The sequence below is a fragment of the Chelonia mydas genome, chromosome 2 (assembly GCF_015237465.2).
Source record: "Chelonia mydas isolate rCheMyd1 chromosome 2, rCheMyd1.pri.v2, whole genome shotgun sequence".
NCBI classification, from domain to species: domain Eukaryota; kingdom Metazoa; phylum Chordata; order Testudines; family Cheloniidae; genus Chelonia; species Chelonia mydas.
In genome coordinates, this window is record NC_057850.1 from 200,552,786 (window position 1) to 200,575,580 (window position 22,795).

General features: G+C 42.5%; 1 protein-coding gene across 1 annotated transcript in view; it reads left to right on the forward strand.

Annotated features, from left to right (window-relative positions):
- The window catches only part of SKAP2 (src kinase associated phosphoprotein 2), a 148,305-nt gene that overhangs the window by 1,139 nt on the left and 124,371 nt on the right, over positions 1–22,795 (forward strand). The window contains exons 2-3 of the mRNA XM_027826323.3: positions 18,295–18,400; positions 20,900–20,925. Of these exons, the coding sequence (XP_027682124.2) occupies positions 18,295–18,400; positions 20,900–20,925 (132 nt within the window). The remainder of the gene's footprint in view (positions 1–18,294; positions 18,401–20,899; positions 20,926–22,795) is intronic.

Consider the following 22,795-nt stretch of genomic DNA (forward strand, 5'->3'; position numbering starts at 1 on the left):
GAAACTGACAAGGGTACTAACAGTGTTGTAGCCATGTTGGTCCCAGGACCTGAAGAGATCTGTGAAAGCTCAAAAGCTTGTCTTTGGGCAGGTCTACGGTGCCATTTATGTCCCTCGGAGGGTTAAACCGCCTCCGGCTCCCGAGCCACACAGGTTTTGCACTGTCCACAGCGGTGCTATGACAGCTGGAGATGCTCTCCCGCTGACATAGCTTATGATTCTCGCCGAGGTGGAGTAATTTCGCCAGTGGGAGAGCACTCTCACGAAGGCATAGCGCATCTTCACCAGACATGCTATAGCAGTGCAACTGTGTTGATGTAGCCCTGTAAGTTAGACTTGCCCTTTGTCGCCAACAGAAGTCGGTCCAATAAAAGATGTTACCTCACCCTCCTTTTCTCTAAGGATATGAACAGTGATGTAAAAACCTGTCCACCAATTAGGGGCTTATATTGGAATGAATGGATAGTGAAGCAGCCATCGTGTGACCAAAATTTGGTCACTGCTGACCTTGGCTGGATCCTAACCAGTGAGTTGAAAGGTACCTCATCTAAATCTTTGAGGAACATTGTTGGTCTAGAGCAGGGGTGAGGAACCTACGGCCTGCAGGCCAGATCTGGCCCGCTGCTTCATTTCATCTGGCCCGTGGCAAGTCTCCGCGCCATAGGCCAGAAGCCCCAAGCTTCGGCGCCCCCCTGGGGCTGGAGCTGTGGGCACTGTTTCACCCCACTGCAGGGGGAAGCTAGGGCTGCCAGGCCGTTAAAAGTCCATTTGGCTCCGTGCGGCTTCCGGAAGCTACCAGCATGTCCCTGCGGCCCCTAGGAGCAGGGGCAATCAGGGAAGCTCAGCGTGCTGCCCCAAACCCCATTGCCAGCTCTGAAGGTCCTATTGGCCAGGAACCCCCTGGCCTCTCTGTCTAGGGGCCAGACATGGCGGCTGCTTCTGGGAGCAGCGTGGAGCCTTGGCAGGCAGGGAGCCCCAAGCCTCTGTACCTCCCCCTGTGTGGCCTACAACTGTTTTTTTTTGTGGGTCAGTGGCCCTGATAGAAAAAAGGTTCCCCACCCCTGGTCTAGAGATCCTTTTGGCAGTTTAAACATGTCCCAAAACCAATAAAACAGAAAAATATATTAGTTCATAGGAAAACAATATAGTCCTAGATCACCTGGCTTAATTCAAATGTTACTGTGTTGGTGCATCACATATTGTTTCAATAAAATGTAAGAGAGATTATGGTGTGGCTATGTAGGTGTTTATATGGACATGATGAAGTGGGATGAACTGACTACTAAGGAATACTTTCTCACCACAGAAGATGACCAGCAATAGTCTACATAAAAGAGGCTTTAGAATGGTTTGAGGCATACTTTGTTATGCGTAAGATTTACACTAGTGTACTTGATTTCCTTTTTCCCTCTCCCCCCAGCACTAAATAGCTTATTGTTACTGATTTGGGGTAAGTTATACATCTCAAAACTCAGGATTTTTTAATTCGCTTTGGAAAAAACAGCTTCAGTTTGAGTGGTTAAAGCACTGGAGAACTTTGTTTCTATTCCTGGTTATGACAGACTTCCGTATGACCGTGGTAAAGACACTTAGACCATATTCTTTACATTCTAGTGCTTTAAATCCACACTTGGGCACCTGAAGAAATGGCCTGAATTTCACAGGGACAGAGTACTTACATCTCCCACTAGTTTTAGTTCAGTACCACTTAAAATCAGGCTACTTATTTAGGTGCTTAATGTTAAGGAGGCAGGTTTGCAAAGTAGACTCAGAAAGGTTAAGGCTATGTGGTGTCTGAGTGTAATTAACCTTTGTAAAAAATATTGGCCTAGAACCCCTTTGCTCTGCAGTAAAATCCTCTGGAGGAAGGAAATCTTTATGAAATTACCTTGTAATATCAGGGGCAGGAGGGGCAGGTTTGTTAGCCCCCCCCACCCCCCTCGGAATAGGCTGCAGGCTCCAAACCTGGAAAATTTCCAGGGATCCACAAGGTTCTACAGGAGGGGACCCAGGGGCATCCTCATGAAAGTTTTGCCTCTGGACAACCTGCAGCTTCCACCCTCCTGAAGTGCTGCTGGGAACTCCTCTTGGACATGGCTGCCCATGAGATCTCTACAGATGAGACAATACAGTCTGAGTTTGTATTATTTCTTTTAATAATGTGCACTCTTCCCCCCCGCCCATCCTATTTAGTCTCCACTCTCTCCCCCAGCACAGACTGCTTGAAGAGGCTTCTATAAGGCTCAATGAGGCAGTGCTGCAGAGGCAGCTGAGGCCTCTCCTGTACAGTCTGGGGGTCAGCTGTACATGGAGGGTCTCATTGATTATAGTGACTGAAATGCAAAGTTGACTGTCGATAAATACCTAGTTAGTCTGTAAAATACCCTTGGGTTACAGTTTTTTAGATTTTTAAAAATGTTAGTGTCTAAGGTGCCACAAGTACTCCTTTTCTTTTTGCGGATACAGACTAACACAGCTGCTACTCTGAAACCAGTTCTTCTATGGTGAAATGAAGCTGTACTCTTTACAAGTACTATCTTCAGTAAACAAGTTTAAGGACAAAGTGATGTGTGTTTTTAAACTTTTCTTAAAATATAGTTTAAAATTTAGTACAACAAGAACAATATCTAGATCTTTAAGTTACAGTGGAAGACATATTTACAGTTTAATACACCAACCCCCATTCACACTCTGGTTTAATCAGAGTACTTGAGGGAAAGCATACTTAACATTGTTCATCTCCTAGCTCTTTTTGAGCATAATAAAACTTGTGTAGAGTTGAGAGACTATTCAGTTGGTTAGACAGGATACTTAAGAATTCTGAGGGACAAGGGGGTGAGTAATAACAGATATTGTCTCATTAACCATTACAGACACGTCTGTCCATTGACTTGTGGTGGGGAGAAAAAGCCTTGAGGGCATCGATTGCTATTCAGTTGAAAACTTCACTCCTATCCTATTTTTTCTAGAAAAAGCACACAGGTTATTTAAACAACCCAACTGTCACAGGGCAAGCACACCCATCCCCTTTTGGAGCAGGGTGAGGGTTATTTCCCCCACAGCTGAATCTTGGCAATCATCCTGGGTCTTGGTACAGTGTGGCCTAGGGGTAAGTCAATAGGACTGCCCTCTCAGGGCTGTGTGGCCTAGTGGCCAGTCAGGGGAGTTGGCCACAACCTGGGGGTGGGTGGCAGCCAGGTAGGGGGACCCAGGCCCTCCCTGCTCCACCAGATCCCAGCTCAGGGTCCTGGTAGTGGCAAGTGTGCTCACCAGTGGGTCAGCAGGGAAACCCATCCAAAACACACTGACACCACCCAGCACAATGACTAGTGTACTGTGCTGCTTCCTACCCTGTCCCTGGTGCAGTGGTCCTGGCATCTCCAAGTTCTTTGGGCTCCTCAGCCTGTGTGGCTCCCAGCAGCTCCATTACCCCTTGGGCATCTGCAGGAGCTTGGGCATTCACCTGGGTTTCAGCACCCCTGGCTTCTACTACCCAGGGCCTCAGTATTTCCCAGTCTGGAGTATACAACATATATCCTCCCTTCTCAACAGTCTACCCTGACTGAGCTGGGCTGATCTCTTTTATACCTGGTCTCCAGCTGGAACATGACCAGCAGGGCCGAGGGGGCGTGGCCTCCTTGGCCCAAAGGGTGGAGTTAACCCTGGCAGTACCAGTGCCCCACCATACCAACAGATACTTCATACAGGTCATATACAAGAAAGCTGTGTTAAAAGTTATTTAAGTTGCAAAGTTGATAGTTAAGCACTTTGAAAATTAGGAAATACCAGAGCTGAGGTTGCACAAGCAATCTCTATTCACCCCCCCCCCCCATACACCCCAGTGTGTGCTTTATGGTACTGTCTTTAATTATATGATCCCACGCTATTTTTTTTTTGCACAGGACACTAGCCTCATTCTCTCCACTGTCTAGGCGGTAGTTGAGAGAAGAGGCAGCGGTTCAGTATCTTTATCTTCATTAAATTAGTAACTCCTACCTTATTTACTGCACACCATCCAAAGTCTGCAATGCATTTTTCGTCTCGGCCTTTTCTATGGTGCTTATTAATGTAGTGTTCAAGTGGCTCACAAATACTGATGAATTCATCTCTGTATCATCCCCATTTTACACATGGGGAAACTGAGAAAGAAACATGTCTGAGGCCACACACTGAATCATTGGAGAGCCAGGGTTAGAATGCAAAACCCTCTGTCTCCAAGCCATGTACTTGTTTCTCCAGACCATGCTGCCTTACTGTCAGAGAGGTGCTTCCATTGACTTCAGTTGCAGTTGTGACTGCTCAGCAGTTCTGTATATCAGACCTCAAGGGAGAGAAACACAATCAGGGACTGACTACCTATGAACAGTTCAGGCTATATAAATTGCAAAACAGCATGTCAAAGTCAGATTCAGGACTCACATAATTTGTCAGACTACTCTGTTTATTAGCAAAGCGCTTTGCCAATGCACCCAGATATGTGAGCCCCTCTCTGAGGCTCATTCTAACTTATTTATACAATTAAGCCAAAGCCAATTTAACATAAGAGACAAAGGGAAGCAGAAACTGACAAATATACATACATATCTTATTTGCATACTAACGTTTACCAATCTCCTAGCTCAGTAGGAGCTCTAAGTTAATTAGTTTGAAGACCCATTGTCTCACACTCCTTAATGTTTCTCTTCCTGACAACTATATTTCAACAAACCCTTCAAGTAGCATTTCTTTAATGAATTATAATTTCAGTATAATTCATTCTACTTTCACAAGCACATAGAGTTCTTATTGCAGAGACAGCATAGAACTGAGTTCTCCTGACTGGCGTTCATTTGCTTTAACCGCGGAACCATTCCTTTACACCCAGTTGTCTCTAGCCTCATTTTCTACACACTTCTTCCAACTTCTGCAACAAAGGAAGAGATCCTACAAACTTTCTCATTCACTTCATAACCCAGATTGGTGCACTTTACAGTGTGCATTTATCTTGTACACTGAATAAGTCAGAAAAATAGTATGTGATTATGTAATTAAAGATTGTGATAATGCATACACACAAGAGGAATGAATTAAGTTGCATAGTCAACTTTATTTCCTAACTTTTGAATGCTTGACTTTGCAACCTAAATAACATTCTTATCTCTTTTTTCAATGCAAAAAGGTTTTAAAAAATTATCTTGTGAGCAACTGTTCAACCTGTGCCATCGTGTATCGTTGGTAGGGTTTAACACTGAACCTTCAGCATTGCAGAACAGCGTGAGCTACAGGAATGACTATACATTGGTTGGAAGCAGGAGAAAGCTGTTTCTGTAAAGTAGGAGGAAGGGCCACTGTGGCAATGTGCTTGTTGCAAGGGGTGGCCAGGGGAAGCCCAGTCCAGATGTCTTTCTCTTTTCTTTACTCTGTGTGGGGGTGGTGGTGATGAGCTCTTTACCTATGTGGTGCCCCCACGGGGGCAGAGATGGGTGGGGCCATGCTCTGTGTCCATAAGGGGAGGCAGGGCCCAGTATAGTGCTCTCTCTCCTCTTCCCTCTCTTGGGGAAGTTGTCTGCTCCTGGGGTTCCCAGTGCAGTATCAGCTGGTGCTGCTGCTTCTGTGGCAATGTGGGCCTGGCCTTAGACTGAAATATTCATGTTAAACTGTTATTTTGCTATGTTGCCAAAATCGTGTTCACTATGCAAACAGCAGAAGGGAAATTGCAGTTTTAAAAATTTTATTTTTTCAGCCAAATTTTAAGAGAATTCCCTAGGATAAAGAAAAGGCATTTCTCTAGCACCAGGACTTTTTCTTCCTGATGAATGTCAAAAGACATCTGCAAACGTTGGAGGTGTTAAACCATCCCTAAAAAAGTCAAATGTTTCCTAATGAAAACTATTAGGCAACTGAAATATAGAACTTGATACCATATTCCTTATAATTTAGGGTCATGGTCCTCCTTGAAAGCATGATGGAACTTTATAATACGTTTTGCATAAGGAATGACATTTGCTTCATTGTTGACCCATATTAGTGGAAAGAGATTTTATTTTCTCATAACTCTTTGATTCACATTCCATAAACTTTGGCTTCTGCTTAATCCAGAAGTTATTTTGGAGGTGTCTGCTTCCCAACAATTGTACATTTTCTGCTACTACCTACTCCACAAATTATGGTGTACAGAATGCCTACCTCCATGGTTTTGATTGCAAATAGTTTCTGAATTTCCATTGAGTTTTTTAGATGTTTTGGGTAATGGGGATTTCAGTCTGGGAAGAAAAGAATTCTGTTTCAGTTTTGAAGAGATCTTGTTGCTCCTGTGCAATGCATAAGTGATCTGTGTCTCGTACTCATAATGTCCAGGGTTACAATAAGGGTACTGCCAGCTTCTCATGTGCTGTAAGTACCTATGAAATGGTAACTTCTCTATTCTAATATTAAAAAAGTTAAAGAAGTTTTTGTAACTAATGTGTTAAGTATGACTCTGGCAGACCAAGTGCCAGCTCATGCCAAGGCCCCTAGGCCTCAACAGAATATTGACAAATGCATAGCTGGAAACCAGTCTGGCTCATTTGCATGTTAGCATTGTTAAAATGGATGTTAAGTTTCTAAGAATGTGTTTAGTGTTTAGACTTTATGAAGTGCTTGTAGGATGCTGCATATAGTAATCTCACTTATAACATCTGTACCCCATGGTATAAGGTTATATTGAGTGTTTGCATTGTAAACCTCTGTAATTGTATAAGTCATCAAACAGGAAAGGAGCATTAATTCATGTAAAATTCTGGCTTTCTATTGAAGGGGTTAGGTCCTGCCCACCAAAATCAAATGAGCCATTGTGAAACATCAAAAAACAAAGGCTTTATTAATAGCTCCCCCCCCACCCATGAAGAGGAGACATACCTGTGGACTCCTCCCATCAGCATGAACTCTGGGGGAAGGGAATAAAAATCCCTGACAAGAAGAAACTGGATCTCTATGTTGCTTGGACTTTGAAAGGGCAAGTTTTCTATGCATAAGCAAGGGATCCCCAGCTGCTTCGTTTAAGTTAGTCCTTGAGGACATACAGAACTTTCATATTACAGCCGCTTCTATCACCTTTTGAAACTTAAATCTATAATAGGATTGGCTGCAGGTGTTGTTTGGTATAGGATCTAAGGTGCAATTGACCTGGGATAAGTGACTGGTCCTTTGGGACTGGGAGTAAGCTGAATACTGTTGTGATTTTTATTTTTTTAAAGTGTAAGGAACTGTCTGTCAAAAAGGCAAACTTGCCTGGGTGGCAAGTAGGGTTGGTAGACATCCGGTTTTTGACCGGAATACCTGGTCAAAAAGGGACCCTGGTGGCTCCAGTCAGCACCGCTGATTGGGCCGCTAAAAGTCCGGTTGCAGTGCAGGCTCCCTACCCAGCTCTGCATGGCTCCTGGAAGCGGCGACATGTCCCTCTGGCTCCTAGCTGCAGGGGCGGCCAGGGAGACTCTGCGGGCTGCCCCTCCACCGCCCCGAGCGCCAGCTCCACAGCTTCCATTGGCCGGGAACGTGGCCAAGAGGAGCTGCAGGGGCAGTGCCTGCAGCCGGGGGCAGCACGCAGAGCCACTTGACTGCCCTGTGCCTAGGAGCCAGAGGGACATGTCGCTGTTTCCAGGAGCTGCCTGAGGTGAGTGCCAACCAGAGCCCGCACCCCGAATCCCCTCCTGCTCCCCTGTCCCAGCCCTGAGCCTCCTCCCGCACACAAACTCCCTCTTGGAGTCTGCACCCGCTCCTGCACTCCGCACCCCTGCCCCAGCCCTGAGCCTCCCTCCTGCACCCTAACCCCCTCATCCCTGGCCCCACCCCAGAGATTGCACTCCCAGCCCAGAGTAGGTATCCCATCCCGCACCCCTGCCCCAGCCCAGAGCCCCCTCCTGCACCCTGAACCACTCAATTCTGGCCCCACTTCCGAGACCGCACTCCTAGCCCAGAACCTAAATCCCCCCCCACACTCCTGCCACAGCCTGGAGCCCCCTCCCAAACTCTGAACTCCTCGACCCCAGCCCAGAGCCCCCTCATGTACCCCTCATTCCTGGCCACACCCCAGAGCCTGCACCCCCAGTCGGAGCCTGCACCACATCCCCTGCCCCAGCCCAGTGAAAATGAGAGAGTTAGCGAGGGTGAGGGAGAGCGAGTGACTGGGGGGAGATGGAGTGAGTAGGGGGCGAGGCCTCTGAGAAGCAGTGGGGCAGTGGCGTGGCCCCTGGGAAGCGGGTGGGGCAAATTGGCGTTGTTTGGCTTTCTGCAAATAGAAATTTGGCAACCCTAGTGGCAAGATAGACAGGAGTACCCAAGGGGACTGTCTGTGACTCCATGTTAAGACTGTTACAGTGCTTGAAGAGTTTACACTTGATACGTGGATGGTGAAATCTAAGTATAGAATTCACAACCAGTTTGGGGTTTGTGGCCTGCTTCTTAACAGTCTGCCCTGAGGTTGGTACTCACTCTCCTGTGCCTCTCCAGACAGCTTAGACACCAGTATAGTCTTGGCAGGATTCACATGCCACAGGTCCGCTGGGTTTATAGCTCGTACTATAGCACTATTAGAAGTTTTAAATTGATATTGAGAGTTTTTAAAGGCTAAAGAATAGACTCGGTGAGTGAATCACAGTCATATGATGGTCTTGACAGAAAAGACTTGAAAAGTTATGCAAGGAGAGGGGAATATCCCTGTAACGGTGTGTACCTACCCCGCACTGGTTCAGCAGGGGCTAATTACACTCTGTGGGCTGAGGAGGCCAGGCCCCCTTATCCCTGCTGGGCATACTCCAGCTGGAACCAGGATAAAAAAGGGAGCAGCTCAGCCCATTCTGGGCTGAAGATTGTCATATGCGGCTTGGAGGGCCAGTAAGTTTGGCTACCCCTGTTTTATACAATTAGTCTCTATACAGAAGTTTGAAAGGAGTCAGGTGTCTCAGAAATATGACAGGCATGCTAAAGAAAGATCTTTGACATAGGTGATTTGGTGTTAGTGTTGATTCCAGAGAAGAAGAACAAAATGCAAGATTTTTGGGAAGGACATCTTGAGGTGATAGAGGGAATGAAGTCACTTATGATATAAGGAAACCCCCATGGCAGGGAGGAGGGCAAACAGTAGATGTGAATATATAGAAAGCTTACCTGCATGGCAGGGTGGACTGGAGTACACAAGGGGACTGTCTGTGACTCTATGGTAAGGCAGTTATAGTGCTTGAGGAGTTCGCATTTGATAGTTGGTGACATCTAAGTATAAAACTCACAACCAATTTGGGATTTGTGCTCCACTTCTTCACAGTCTGCCCTGAGTTTGGTTCTTACGCTCCTGAGCCACTCCAGACAGCTTGACAATAAGATTCATCCTTTTCAGGATGTCAAGAAAGCCAAGTACCTGATTTCTTTCCCCGTCCCCCTCGTTTCCTGCGGCATTTCTTCCACTGAACAAAAATTCCTCATCAAAATCTACTACAAGATTTTGTCTCCCAGGTTCTCTCCTGAGCAGCTGCTCATCACTCAGCTTTATGTTCTGAATTTCTAGTCATCTTTTCCAGATTGCCACATTTCACCACAAGTCCCTTATTTTTTTCTTCAAATGAAGATAATTTATCCAGCATCCCAAAGCAGCTTCCTAAGACTAGGCATCATAGGGAGGGAAGACACATGAGGCACAAGATGGTGGATCAGGTGCATGGATTAAGGAAGTCTAATTTATCATATTTACTTTTTGCTGTTGGGCACTGCGGCAGTTATATTCTTCGTCTGTCCTCAGAAACCAGTCATCCCCCTCTTACCTCCTCATCAGCTGTTGCTGGACATGCGCCTTCCCTTCCCTATCATAAAAAAACTCAGAATAATTTTTGTACATTGGTTTTAAAACATAAACATCCATACAATTATTTATTGTAATGCATAATTTTCAGGCTGATATTGCTGAAATTAATGTTCATTGTAAAAGAATCCCAGGGTTATGTGCACATCTGAGTAGACATATCTTTGCAGCTGTTAATATGCATTTGAACAGTACTGGAATGGGACTGGAAACAGTGAGGTAAAGAGCCCTACACAAGCTTCCTGGTAAGAAATAGCCTCCAGTGATTTGAAACATTGTTCAGTTGTGTCTGCCATAAATTTGAGAATAAGTGTCATGTGAGTGATAAAAATGGCATAGACTATTTTTTATATACTCATTACTCACTTACATGCCGTGTTAATTGAAAAAGACAAACTATCTTTCTCATCTGACTAAGTTTACGTTTCTTTTCTAATCACATGTCAACAAACCACAATAGATGCAGAATAATGTGGCATATTGTGTAAATCTTAGGTTAATCCTTAAGATTGTTTACTGTAGCTCATTTGGAATCATGTTGTAAACTGATCTTGATTTGTATTAGTGTGCTGCTTTTCAAGAACTCCTTAATATTTTAGAGCTTGATCTTCAGTCATCTCTGAGGGGCGTGGGGTGTGGAGAAGAAAATGTTTCAATCACCATATGGTGAGATTAGAACTTTGTCCTGAATGTAATTTATTTGAAATGTCCTAGCTGTTTGATTTCAGTTGAGGATCTGAGCAATCTAGGTGAGCTTTTGCTCCGTAAATCATTGAAGGGAATTGCTGGTTGTTTATTTTATCAATAAATTCATTTTATGTTGGTAGTAATATAGAAAGATGGTCTTGCTTATGGTGGTTTAAGATACAACTGGACTGCCCATAAAAGATTCTATGTGGCAAAAGAAAGGTCTAAATACTTGTCAGGCTATACTAATGCACTGTTTTCGGCTAGCTGTCTTACAGTTGCAAGTCTGTCTTCATTCTTCTTTTGTAACAGATATGTTGTTGCTGTATAAATACAAATGTAAATCAAAACATGACAAGTAGCATGTTCAATGTGATCCAATATTTATTTAGCAAACTCTAGGAAGAAATTTTCCAAACCATCCGATGGTCTTCCTTGTGAGGGAAAAGAGCAAATGTTGCATGCATTGCAAGTCGTGATTTATAGCACAAATGCAGAGGCAGCTTCAGAGATTGTTGTCTGATAGGGAATAGGTCTAAAGTCAATTTATCAGTAGATTTCTGTGCAAATTCTGAAGTCAGCTTAGTTAATTGCTTCCTAAAATTAGACCTAGTGCTACTAAGAGATATTGTGGCTGGCCACACTTCCAAAGTATATCTATAATATGTTTACTTCAAGTACAGCAGATATTTACTCGATTTAGTAATATACAATGCAAACAGCTGTGTTAGGTATGAAATGATTGTATCATTGCAGAGCTGAAAGCTAGGTTGCAGAAACATGTTCAGACGGCCACATTTTTTTTGTGATTTGTAGATTTTTATATTTTCCCATTTGTATAGTTTTCTTAGCTGAATCCTGAAAAACCTTATGTGAGTAGACTTCATGCACAAGAATAATTCTGTTGACTTCATAAAACTCCTCAGCATAAGACATTGACCACTCGCATGAATGAGGTTCTGAGGGATTGGGCCTTCTGTTTGTATTCTGCCTCCAGAAATTGGAAAATTCCCAAATTTGCCTGTGTAGACCCACTGAAATACTGTGATGCCCAAGTCCTCACTATATGTTTATATTGATAATTGCAAACAAAAATAACTCTGACTTAAACATTTCTATACAAAGGATAAATATAAAATATAAACAAAATAAAAATGTCTGTTAAAATTTTGATTGGTTATACCTATTGGCAATCAAGTTTTAAACTAAATAAACCATTTGATTAATTACAAATGAGTTAGTACCATATTTTAGTCCCCTGTCTCTTTTCTATCAGTTTGAAGTCTTTTTTGACAGCAATTTGTGAGTCAGATCTTATCAGTTAGATCTTTCAGTGCTGCATCTAGCGTTCATTTCAGCATGCAAATAATTTTTCTCTAGAGTACTTCAGACAAGGTTAAGATAATTAAATATAAACAGTAGCAAAACAAACACTGTTATTAACATTAATTATTTCAGGGCTTGTATGTTAACTTTTTTTAGATAAGTTGGTGTGGAATAGTTTCTCCATGTCTATTCATCTTTGTAATTATAGTGCTAAATATAAACTGTCAGCAGAGGACCTCTGGCTCTTTTTGTTGCAGAAATATGGATTATATAGCATGTGCATACTTCTTGCCCTCTAGTCTGTCAGTGTGTGATAGAAGCAATCAAAATGTGTGAGAATAATGACTGAAAAGGGCAACAGCTGTGTTTTGTTCCATGTCTCACTGTAACTGACAAATTATAATTGTTTAACTATAAAACCTGTTTTAAGAGGCTTTCTCACTGTTTGAATTAAACTGGTTGTTTTAAAAAGAATTTAAACAGAGATGCCATCATGTGCAACCATAAGAAACTCCCACATGTGTCAGCAGCAGGGTTTGAATCCAGGACCTTCAGATTCTCACCACAGACCTCTAATTAGGGTTGCCAACTTTCTAATTGCACAAAAATGACACCCTAGCCCCACCCCTTCCCTGAGGCCCCGTTCCCCCTCCCTGTCACTTCCCCGAGGCCCTGCCCCCCACTCACTACATTCCCCCTCCCTCGGTGGCTTGCTCTCCCCACCCTCACTCACTCACTGGGCAGGGTTTGGGGTGTGGAAGGGGAGTGAGGGCTCTGTATGGGGGTACAGGCTCTGGGGTAGGACCGGGGATGAGGGGTTTGCGGTGCAGGCTGGGGAGTGGGGCAGAGGTGTTCAGGGTGTGGGAGGGGGCTCTGGGCTGGGGCAGGAGGGGGTGAGGGCTCTGTCTGAGGGTATGGACTCTGGGGTGGGGCTGGGGATGAGGGGTTCAGGGTGTGGGAGGGGGCTATGGGTTGAGGTGCAGAGGAGGTGAGGGCTCTGTCTGGGAGTGCGGGCTCTGGAGTGAGGCCAGGGATGAGGGGTTTGGGGTGCAGGAGGAGGCTCTAGGCTGGGGGATGGGGCAGAGGGTTCAAGGTTTGGGGGGGCTCTGGGCTAGGGTTGGGGGTTGGAGTGCAAGGGGGTGTGGGCTCCATCTGGGGGTGCAGGCTCTGGGGTGGGGCCGGGGATGAGTGGTTTGGGGTGCAGGAGGGGGCTCTGGGTTTGGGGGGCTCAGGGCTGGGGCAGTGGGTTGGGGCTCGGGGTTGGGGTACAGGCTTACCTCTGGCAGCTCCTGATCAGTGGTACAGCAGGGGGGCTAAGGCAGGCTTCCTGCTGGTCCTGGCTCTGCGCTGTGCCCCGGAAGTGGCCAGCAGGTCCAGCTCCTAGGCGGAGGTGCGGCAGGTTGCTCTGTGCGCTGCTCTCACCTGCAGGCACCGTCCCTGCAGTGTGGTGCCGGTGCTCGGGGCGGGGGCAGCGTGCAGAGCTGTGGCCCCCACACCTAGGAGCCGGACCTGCTGTCCGCTTCCGGGGCGCAGCGCGGAGCCAGGATAGGTAGGGACTAGCCTGCCTTAGCTCCACAGCACCGCCGACCAGACTTTTAATGGTCCAGTCAGTGGTGCTGACCGGAGCCACCAGCGTCCCTTTTCAACCGGGTGCACCGTTTGAAAACTGGACACCTGGTCACCCCCATCTCTAATGCTTGAGTTAAAGATATCCTTTGAGTGGACCAGATTTTTGAGGGATGTGGTGTATACTTTGCCAGTGGATTACACAGCTGTTTTCCACACAGCAGTAGAATGTTGGGGGTCAGGATTTCAGGAATCTATTCCTGTCCTTGGGAAGGGAGAATGAACTAGTGGTTAGAGTAGCAATTTCAAGCATTGGCTCATTCAGCCCAAGAGGGTTGGATGGCTAAGTGGGTGAGACTTGTATCTGTCATATTAGAGATCTGAGTTCTATTCTCAGTTCCAGCGTAAATGATCTCGAGCAAAACATCTCTGTTAGGTTTTTTATGGAATGGGGGAATCAGAGGCTGCTCTAGCTAGCTGGGCCTAATCTGCTGCCCTAGGCCTATGAGGAGAGGGGCGGTACGTTGGAGCTTTGCCTAGTGTGGCAGATTGTGTTGAATGGCCTCTGGGGAGGATGATACTTGCTTCCCTCTTAAATGTAGGGGTATGAGGCCCTGTTCAGTAATAAAGACTATGAAGTGCATAGAATACAAACAGCAGTGACTAGAAGAGATGTGCTTAGATTTCAAGGCTTACTGGATCCCAACCCAGAGCACTTTACTCTACAGGTGTTCTGCAGGGGAGTCTGTGTCTTGTGTGTCTGCATCGCATTGCCTGTCTGTGGAGCTATGCAACAAAGGAAGATTTGACCAAAATGCAGAACATTCTACATAATCATGAGAGAGACAAGGTGGGTGAGGTAATACCTTTTATTGGACCAACTTCTGTTGGTGAGAGAGACAAGCCTGTGAGCTTACACAGAGCTCTTCTTCTGGTCTGGGGAATGTACTCAGAGTGTCTGAGTGAAATACAAGGTGGAACAGATTGTTTAGCATAAGTAGTTAACTCATAACAGTACTTATACTAAACAATTCGTTCCACCTTGTATTTAGCTGTGACACTGAGTACATTTCCCAGACTTGAAAAAGAGCTCTGTGTTAGCTTGAAAGCTTGTCTCTCTCACCAACAGAAGTTGGTCCAATAAAAGATATTACCTCACCCGCCTTGTCTCTCTAATATCCTGGAACCAACACGGCTACAACACGGCATACATAATCGTGGGCAGCTGAAAGGTCTGAATGTGCGTTACACTTTTTTAATATGCTATACTGTGATACTGGCATTGAAATTTAGCTTGTATCAGGTTTCTGCCTTAGCATCCTAGAAGAGAGAGTTGGAATTTTTGTTTTGAACTTGACAGAGCATTTGTTTGTCAGCTCTGTCTGCAAATATTAACAGCAATTCTAAGGAAGACTCCTATTTGTTAGAAACTATAGGAACTTGTGCCATAATATGGTTTGAGTTGACTCTCTTCTGAAGCTCTTCTGAATGCAACTTGATTTTTCTTCTGTGCATAAGAAGGTGAACAATGATGTAAGGTGAATAGTATCTACTGTGGTATCTTAGCTTACTTCGAAAGCCCACAGGAGGGAGAGATCTATATTCCCGTTGGGAAAGATCTCTCTTCCATGTCACTGCTGTTATCAATAAACAACAGATTTGTCACAATTTCATTGACTTTTTGCAAAATCTCACAATGAGAATAGATAGTGCATCCATTTCTGCATTGCTTCTATACTATTTGGAGGTTGCAAGCTTTATTTTCATCTCTGCTTTCACGTTCAGAGTTCGTCGAAAAAGGATGCATTGTATCCACAGTACAGACATTGGTCCCCAACACGTTTGGGTACACTGCATATCCTAAGCCATAAGTAGTGTTGCCAACTTTCTAATTTCTGAAAACTGGACACTACAACAGTAGCTCTGGAACATCCTCCTGCCGTGCCTCTTCCCTGAGGCCCTGCCCCTGCTCACCTCTTCCCTCGGGGCCCCACCCTGATCGCTCATTGCTCTCCCCCTTCCCCCATTGCTCCTTCCTCTCCACCCTCCCCACCTTCCAAGATGGGCTCCCTTGGCTCCCACAAGATGCAGGTAGGAGGCAGCCCCGGCTGATGACCCGGCGCCTCCCACCCACATACGGTAACCGGATTTTTAATGTCCGGTCAGTACATCTCACTGGACACTGAACAGGTCCCCTTTCGACTGGACTTTCCTGTCGAAAACTGGACTCCTGGCAACCCTAGCCGTAAGTGATGTTTGTTGCTCACTAATTGCAGCACATGTTCTTATCTGTCAGACAGTGACTTGGATGATGGTATTTTTGCTTAGGTTTGGAATTCAACGAGAAGTAAGGTGGCCTGCAGAGCTTAGTTGGAGGCTGCAGAGGCCTCGTGCTGTAATGAATTAGATGAAGGGTTTAAAGATTACAATGTAAACATCACTTTCTGTTTATAAAAGTGACCAGCGACACTGGACTTTTGCATATTGCTATCTAAATAGCACTTCAAAGCTGCTAACTTGTTGAGTAAATATATAAAAGGCAAAGTGTTCACCAAGCTCATTTCTTCCCTCCCCTGCACACAGTAGAACCTTTGGGGTTTGATCCTGAGAATTGCTGAACACTTGCTGCTCCTGTTTGAAGTCATTGGCTATTTTGTTGCTGCCTTCAGTGGGAACAGGATCAGGCCCATTGACTTCATGGGACTCTTCCTCAGGACAGCATCCCAACTGCACTTCAGAGCAAGAGGGGCAGGATCCTTGGAGCTTGTGAAAGGGTACAGACTCTAGGGCAAAGTGCTGCTCAAGTTTCTGTGAGTGGGCCTGGAGGATTTGCAACTACAATAACTCACTGGCATTTTGTTTCTGCCCTTGTGCAAAAGGTAGCACTTCAGGAGCGAGACTCGGCTACTCTAAGGGCTGCTCTGCTGCATGTGATTGGAGGGGTGGCGGGGCACTCTGTTCACTTCTGGGTGAAAAGCACTTGTTCAGATCTCCAAAAACCTTACAGATTCAAGATTTTGCTACATATTGCATGATGATAGGAATCTAATCCAACTTTCCTAAAAATGGTAATTTTTTTTTTAAATAAAGAATTGCATGGCTACATTTGTCGTTGTAGTAGTGGCTAAACTCGTTTTTGAAAGCAAGAATTTTTTGGCTTAATTTGTTCTGTTGCAGCACAAAACGCAAAGTGGATCATGCTTAGTTAAACTTGTCTTCATAATGAAAACTTAAAGTAGGTAATTGAATACTCAAGTTAGGGAATTTAAATATAAAGTTTTATTTTAAAATAACTTTAAGTAGAATTTTTGCTTTACATTCTGCAACTAACTCTTCTATATACCAAAAATGCTCCAACCTTAACCCAGCTTTGTGTGAGCCATATAATGGGACTGAAATAATGAGTGATCTTTCATCTTATGGGCTAAATTCTTACTTCACTTACATGCATGCAGTGCTGTTCATTTAAGTGCAGTAGCATGTGTATAAGTGGTGGGGAAGAACTTGGCCCTCTTTGTGTATACCGAAAAGTGGTAAGTATTTAACATAGCAAGTGCTGTTTGAATTTATGGTAGTAACTTTCAGATTAGACATATAGGTTAAGTTTTGGTGTGATATAAATAGCTCTTCCATAGCAGCTGCGATTATGGAAATCTGTGAAATACTAAACACTAAAACAATGCTAAGCCTTTTCATTGAGGCTCTATTATATCCACAAACCACTTATATTATGGCTGTTGGAATACCATGTGGGGTGTTTTTCAGTTTGAATCCTTATGTTGGTTGACCTTGCTATCCCGACAGTGTAGTTTGTTACTACATGTAGGTGTTTGAGATGCTTCCAGTGAAGTTGCATTGAAAGTCCGGATTATCTAGTCCTGGTGCAATGTTACTGGAACTTTTGAGCACAATCATTAAGGAGTAGGGACTGCAGAATGCCCGCTGAAGTGGATGGGAGTTTAACGTAAGGAAGAATGGCAGGATTAGGTCTATTAGGCTGTAGTTAATTCAGCATGCAAATAGAATATTGTAAACTTACTGTTTTTCTCATGCCTTTTTCAATATGCAATAACATACTCATTTTGAAAACAAAAAAGAATAGGGAAATGGATATTAATTTTGAATGATCAAACCTCTTTAGTTGGAATGGGAGAAAATACTCACACAACCAAAACAATATTGTTTTTAAACAGTTCATTTCTAAATGCCAGTATAGTCAGTTTATCTTTTGCTTTAAGAATAAAAAAGGTATATTGCAGCTCATAACTTGGGCCCTGATTCTGCAAGTGCACAGATGCTGTAAGCACATGAGTAGTTCTGTTGTCTTCAGTAGGATTATTCAGTTATGTAACATTAAGTGCGTGTGTAACCATTTGCAGGAGCGGGCCTTGGATATCCACTATTAGCCCAATATGGGGTACAATAGCAATGTATAAACATCTGAAAATGGAATTTATAAGGAACCAGCAACTGATCCATACCAGTAGTACCTTCATCTGGTTCTGCTATAATGTTGTAAATGACTCAGCCACTTTTTGAAATTTAAACTTATAAAATAATATGATTGTAATCTATGCACAAAAGCTGTTTATTCTTTTAGCTTTATACCATAAGTGGTAGAATGTATTTGCCATAGCACCACGGTTTATTTAGTCTTTTGTAATTCTTGCTCATTTAATGATGCCAAATGTCAAAACAGCATTTGCTGTGCTAAGCATAAGTAGAGCAGAGAGCAAATTTATCCAGTTTTAGAATTTGAAATATTTCAACCATGTTATACATAGAACCGATAAAATAGGTTTCTTCATAAGTGATAATATCAGAACAATCCAACATGGGGATATTTATCTTCAAAAGATTATCACTTTTTCCCTTATAATGTGTAACCTTTTTTTTTCATGTTCTAGATGTTGACACATTTATATCTGATACCCTCAAAGGAGAAAATTTATCCAAGAGAGCAAAGGAAAAAAAGGATGCTCTTATTAAGAAGATAAAAGAGGTCAAGGCTAAGTAAGTCATCTTTACTGTTTTAATTTATTAGTAATTGCTTGTTGCTCTCTTGATAACTACTCTGTTTTAACAAGGAATTTTATATGGCTACTTTGCAAAGGGATCTACATGGGTGAATTGAATTGAATCCCCACAGGATTCAGTTTATCTCAGTGGGGAATGGGGGCAGAAGGTGTCTGCCTGTGTGGATTCCTTTGTGGGATCAGGGCTTTGGTTCTTGGCCCAGGACCTGTCTTCCTCTGACTAATGAGGTCTTTAAAACGTAAAAACAGTAATATTGGAAGAACTTGTCCAGGATGCTTGCTGCAGTTGCATGATTATTTTCTTTGGGCCAGATTCTCAGCTGATGTAGGCTGGCATAACTCTGTCCACTGACTTCAACATCTGTTTGTTTTAACCTGTTCTCTCCTTAGCCCTGTCTATGCTAGGAAATTTAACCATTCCTGAAAATAATTTTAAGCAACAAGTTCCTTTAAACTGATATTGAAAACTGTTCAGTGCAGCATAGACCAGAAAAAGCTGTCATCTTAATGTTGTTTCAGAGAGTATGCTTAGAGACTTAGTTCCACCCTCTAACTACCTGGGTGAGGAGGATTTGGCCCTAGTTTTACACGTACTGGAAAAAAACCTGTTCTGCAGTATGTTGTATCTTAAATTAGGATATGTTCTGGCACTCCTTATTCTTCTCTTCAGCCTCTCCACAGCTTTTTTTCACAGTGATTTCTCCTTCCTGCTTGATATTCATCCTTGGCTCTCATGTCACACTCCTTTACAAATGTCAGTGATCCTGTAACTGAGTGGTGACAGTATACTCAGTGTGCTGTTCTAATGAGGCAGATGTGGAACCGGCCCCCAAATCTTTATAATCTAAGGGTTCTCCTACCTCTCTGTTCATTTAATGTTTCTTTTGGTAGGTGGTCCTCTTCCTCTTTCCTACTTTCCATGGGGGTCCCCCAGGGCTCTGTCCTATATTCTGGTCCTTCTTTCTCTACAACTCATTCCTGGATGATTTCATTAGCTGTCATTTCTAGAGATGACTCTCCACTCCTGACTTGTTTCCTCCCATTCAGTCCTACATCTCTACCTCTCTGTCTTCTCCTGAATGTCTTATCATAAACTGAAACTCAGCATGCTAAAACTGAACTCTTTTGGTGAAATCCTGACCCCAATTACAGGAAACGGGAGCTTTGCCATTGACTTCAGTGGGGCCAAGATTTCAGCCCTTATCTTTATTTCCAAATTCTCGCATTTCCACCTTTATCACTGCTAACGCCACTGTTCTTCTTATCACCCATGCCCCAAAATGTGTGTCTGCTAGAGTCACCTTTGATTTCTCCAACCTGTTCTACTCATCCAGGCTGGGTCCAAACATTGCTATTTTCTACACAGTGTTTCTTAGATCGAGCCTTTTATCTCTGCTTGCATTTCTATGTCTCTCACACAGGGCCTCCTGGATTCTCATTTTCATTGCTTTTCACCATCACCTCAGTGGGTTTCCTGACACTTGCACCACCCCTTCTGGTCCATACAAAATGCAGCTGTTAAGATCATCTTACTTGCCAGTCATTCTGATCAGCTCCCCTTTTTACACCTACTCAAATAAATTCAAGCTTCCTGAGATTCCACTTAAAGCCATACATAACAATGACCTTTCCTTACTTATTTATCTTGCGTCTTATTGTGTTACTGCACCCTGCAACTATTTTTTTCATGTATGTTGCAAGGATCATAGCTTTGGGGGACATGGCAATGCGTGTAGTTTTCACCACAGCAAGTAGTATCCCTCAGTATAAGAGGTATAGTAGTATCATTCCGTATAAGAGTTGTTGGGTAAATTTTATTAAGCTTTGCTTACAATTCACAATATGTGAATATGTATTCAAAGTACTATTATATTTAGATGCATATCAATATCTTAATTAACAAATATCTTCTGTATATCCATTTTGTTTTTTATATGCTGCTAAAGTATTCAAGCCAAATCCAAATTTTGTTTCTTTGTTGACCAGTCACATTGTGTTCATTCTAAAACATGTAAAATATTGTGATATGTAACTTCTGATAAATGGCTTTCATTTATATAGAGACATCTTAAAATATAGTATTAACTTTTGGGAAGGTAATGGAAAAGTAAATGTTATGTAATATGTTCATTTTAATTAAGCTATTTGAGCAAATGTGTTAGAATCTTTTTTAAAGTATTTTTATTGTTACACCTGAATCTGTTTTTAAGTGGCATTTTTAATTTGTCACTATTCCATGAAATTTCTTTAAAATGTCTGATGATCATGCTCACAAATTCAAAAACACTGGAAGAAGAGCTGATTAAATGTTTTAATAAAGGTGAAATTTTGCAATATAAATTTGCAGCAGCAATACTCATAGCACAAAACTGTTACTTGGAAACTAATAATTTTTCTGTATTTGGGTTTGTCACATCTTGAGACTTTCCAAATGCATATTGCTTTATGTTGTCTTTTTTTCCTCCCTCCCCTGCAGTTACCCTCAAGATTTCCAGGATAAAGGTAATTGTAAAATATTTTATTTCACTGTGGTATGACTTAAATACTTTGCTCATTGACAGACTCTCAATTGAATAAACATACTGTACATGTGTTTAAAAGCATAAAAATAAAATGTCCAGCTTGTGCATTTATTGACTCTCAAGGATGAGGATGCTAGCTCCCCCTGCTGAGCAAAAAAATTAAAAGCTACAAAAATCTCCTGTTTGCTTCAAAATTTGTGTGCTAAAACCTCACTCATTTAATAACTTGGTTATATTTACTTCATGAATGCGCCATAGGAGAAAGTTTACTAATAAATGGGTCTTGTTTAGAAATGTAGCTGGAAATTTATATTTAGTATACATTGAATGTCTTAAATATAGATTACTTAATGAACAAAAACTCAGTATTGTCTAAAACTATACAATTTATGTTTTGTCATAGAAAGTGTATGCAAAGCAGTCTACTTTGGCAGTAACCAAACGTTAATAGTGATCATTTATTTGAGACCTTTTTTGTGAACCTATTTTACTTTTTAATAGGTTGATTTAATGACTATATGATATTGGCTTTTAATCCACCCTTAATGAATATGTTCGTAGTGTAGCAAGGAAATCAGACCTTTAGCACAGGAGAACAAGATTTAGAGTGCTAGTAATGAAAACTGAAGTTTGTATTATGTATTGTCTTCTTGAGGAGTAAGCAAAGCGGCACAGTGCAACTAGAAAGAGAGAAGATTGAAGAGTGTATTGCTACAGTGTTCTGTTCTGTAACTAAACCAGGAATGGCCCTTATTTTCATGATGCTAATTCACGAGGTCATGACCTGTAGCCTGTGGATGCTGGTATGAGGGTCACAGTGAGAGGTCAAAAAAGCTTATGCGAAGTTGCACTCTTTGCAGAAAGTAGAACCCTGGTATCTTCTATCTGTAGACAGGAGATACTAATGTATAACTAATATTAGTGCTAGCTGATAATGTGAGAGTGTACAGACACTTTCTATGAACCAGCTTTTCAGCTAGGGAAAGCTAAAGCAAAATACAGTTAAAATCAGACTATAGACTTTTTTAAAAATAATTTCAATGGATTATATATATATATCTTTAATTTTCCATTTTAACAGTGGTGGTTCCTAACTTTCTGGAATCAGTTGGGTTTGGCAAAATCAAAAGTTTGCACTTAAAGTTTGTTTAAATTAAATTACCCCACTTTATATTATACCTTAGTCCTTCCACTCAAGTTAAAATCACATTTTGGTCATCTTCATCAGAAGTAAATGAAAAAGGATAAAGAAAATAAATGCAAAATTTGTATTTTTATTAAGAAAATGTCTTAGCTTTATTTTGAAATTAGGTGGGGTCACTGTTCAGTTTAAAATGTGTCTTATTTTTGTAAAGCATATTTTACATTTTAAAGTATTTTTTGTAGTGTATATACTGTAATGTGTAACTTCCAAATTTGTATATAACAAGCAGAAGTTTTCAAAATTCTTTAGGTAGGATCACTGATAAACATGTGAGCTGGTTACAAAGACCAGAGCTCCTATTTACTGCATTTGTTTAAAACCAAGTTGAAGAAAACTTCTTATAGCATATGTGCCCTTCCAACGGTTAAAGACTTCATTGATATGGTTGGTAGTGCATTTTTTTTCTTCTCCTCAACTAATTTTGAGATGAGGTTTCTTTAGCTCCAGAGGAAGATATAACTTGAAGAATTCAGCGTGCAGTGGTTGCCATATGCTTATGACCTGCTCTGATTTCAGTGATGAGTGTGTTTGATATGGTTTGTTGAAAGTTCATAAGAACAGCATTGCCTTGAGCACACTTAATCCCCATGGAGCATCTAGAACTGCATGTGGTATAGCTTGTACATTTTGACATTGTTTAGTTTTC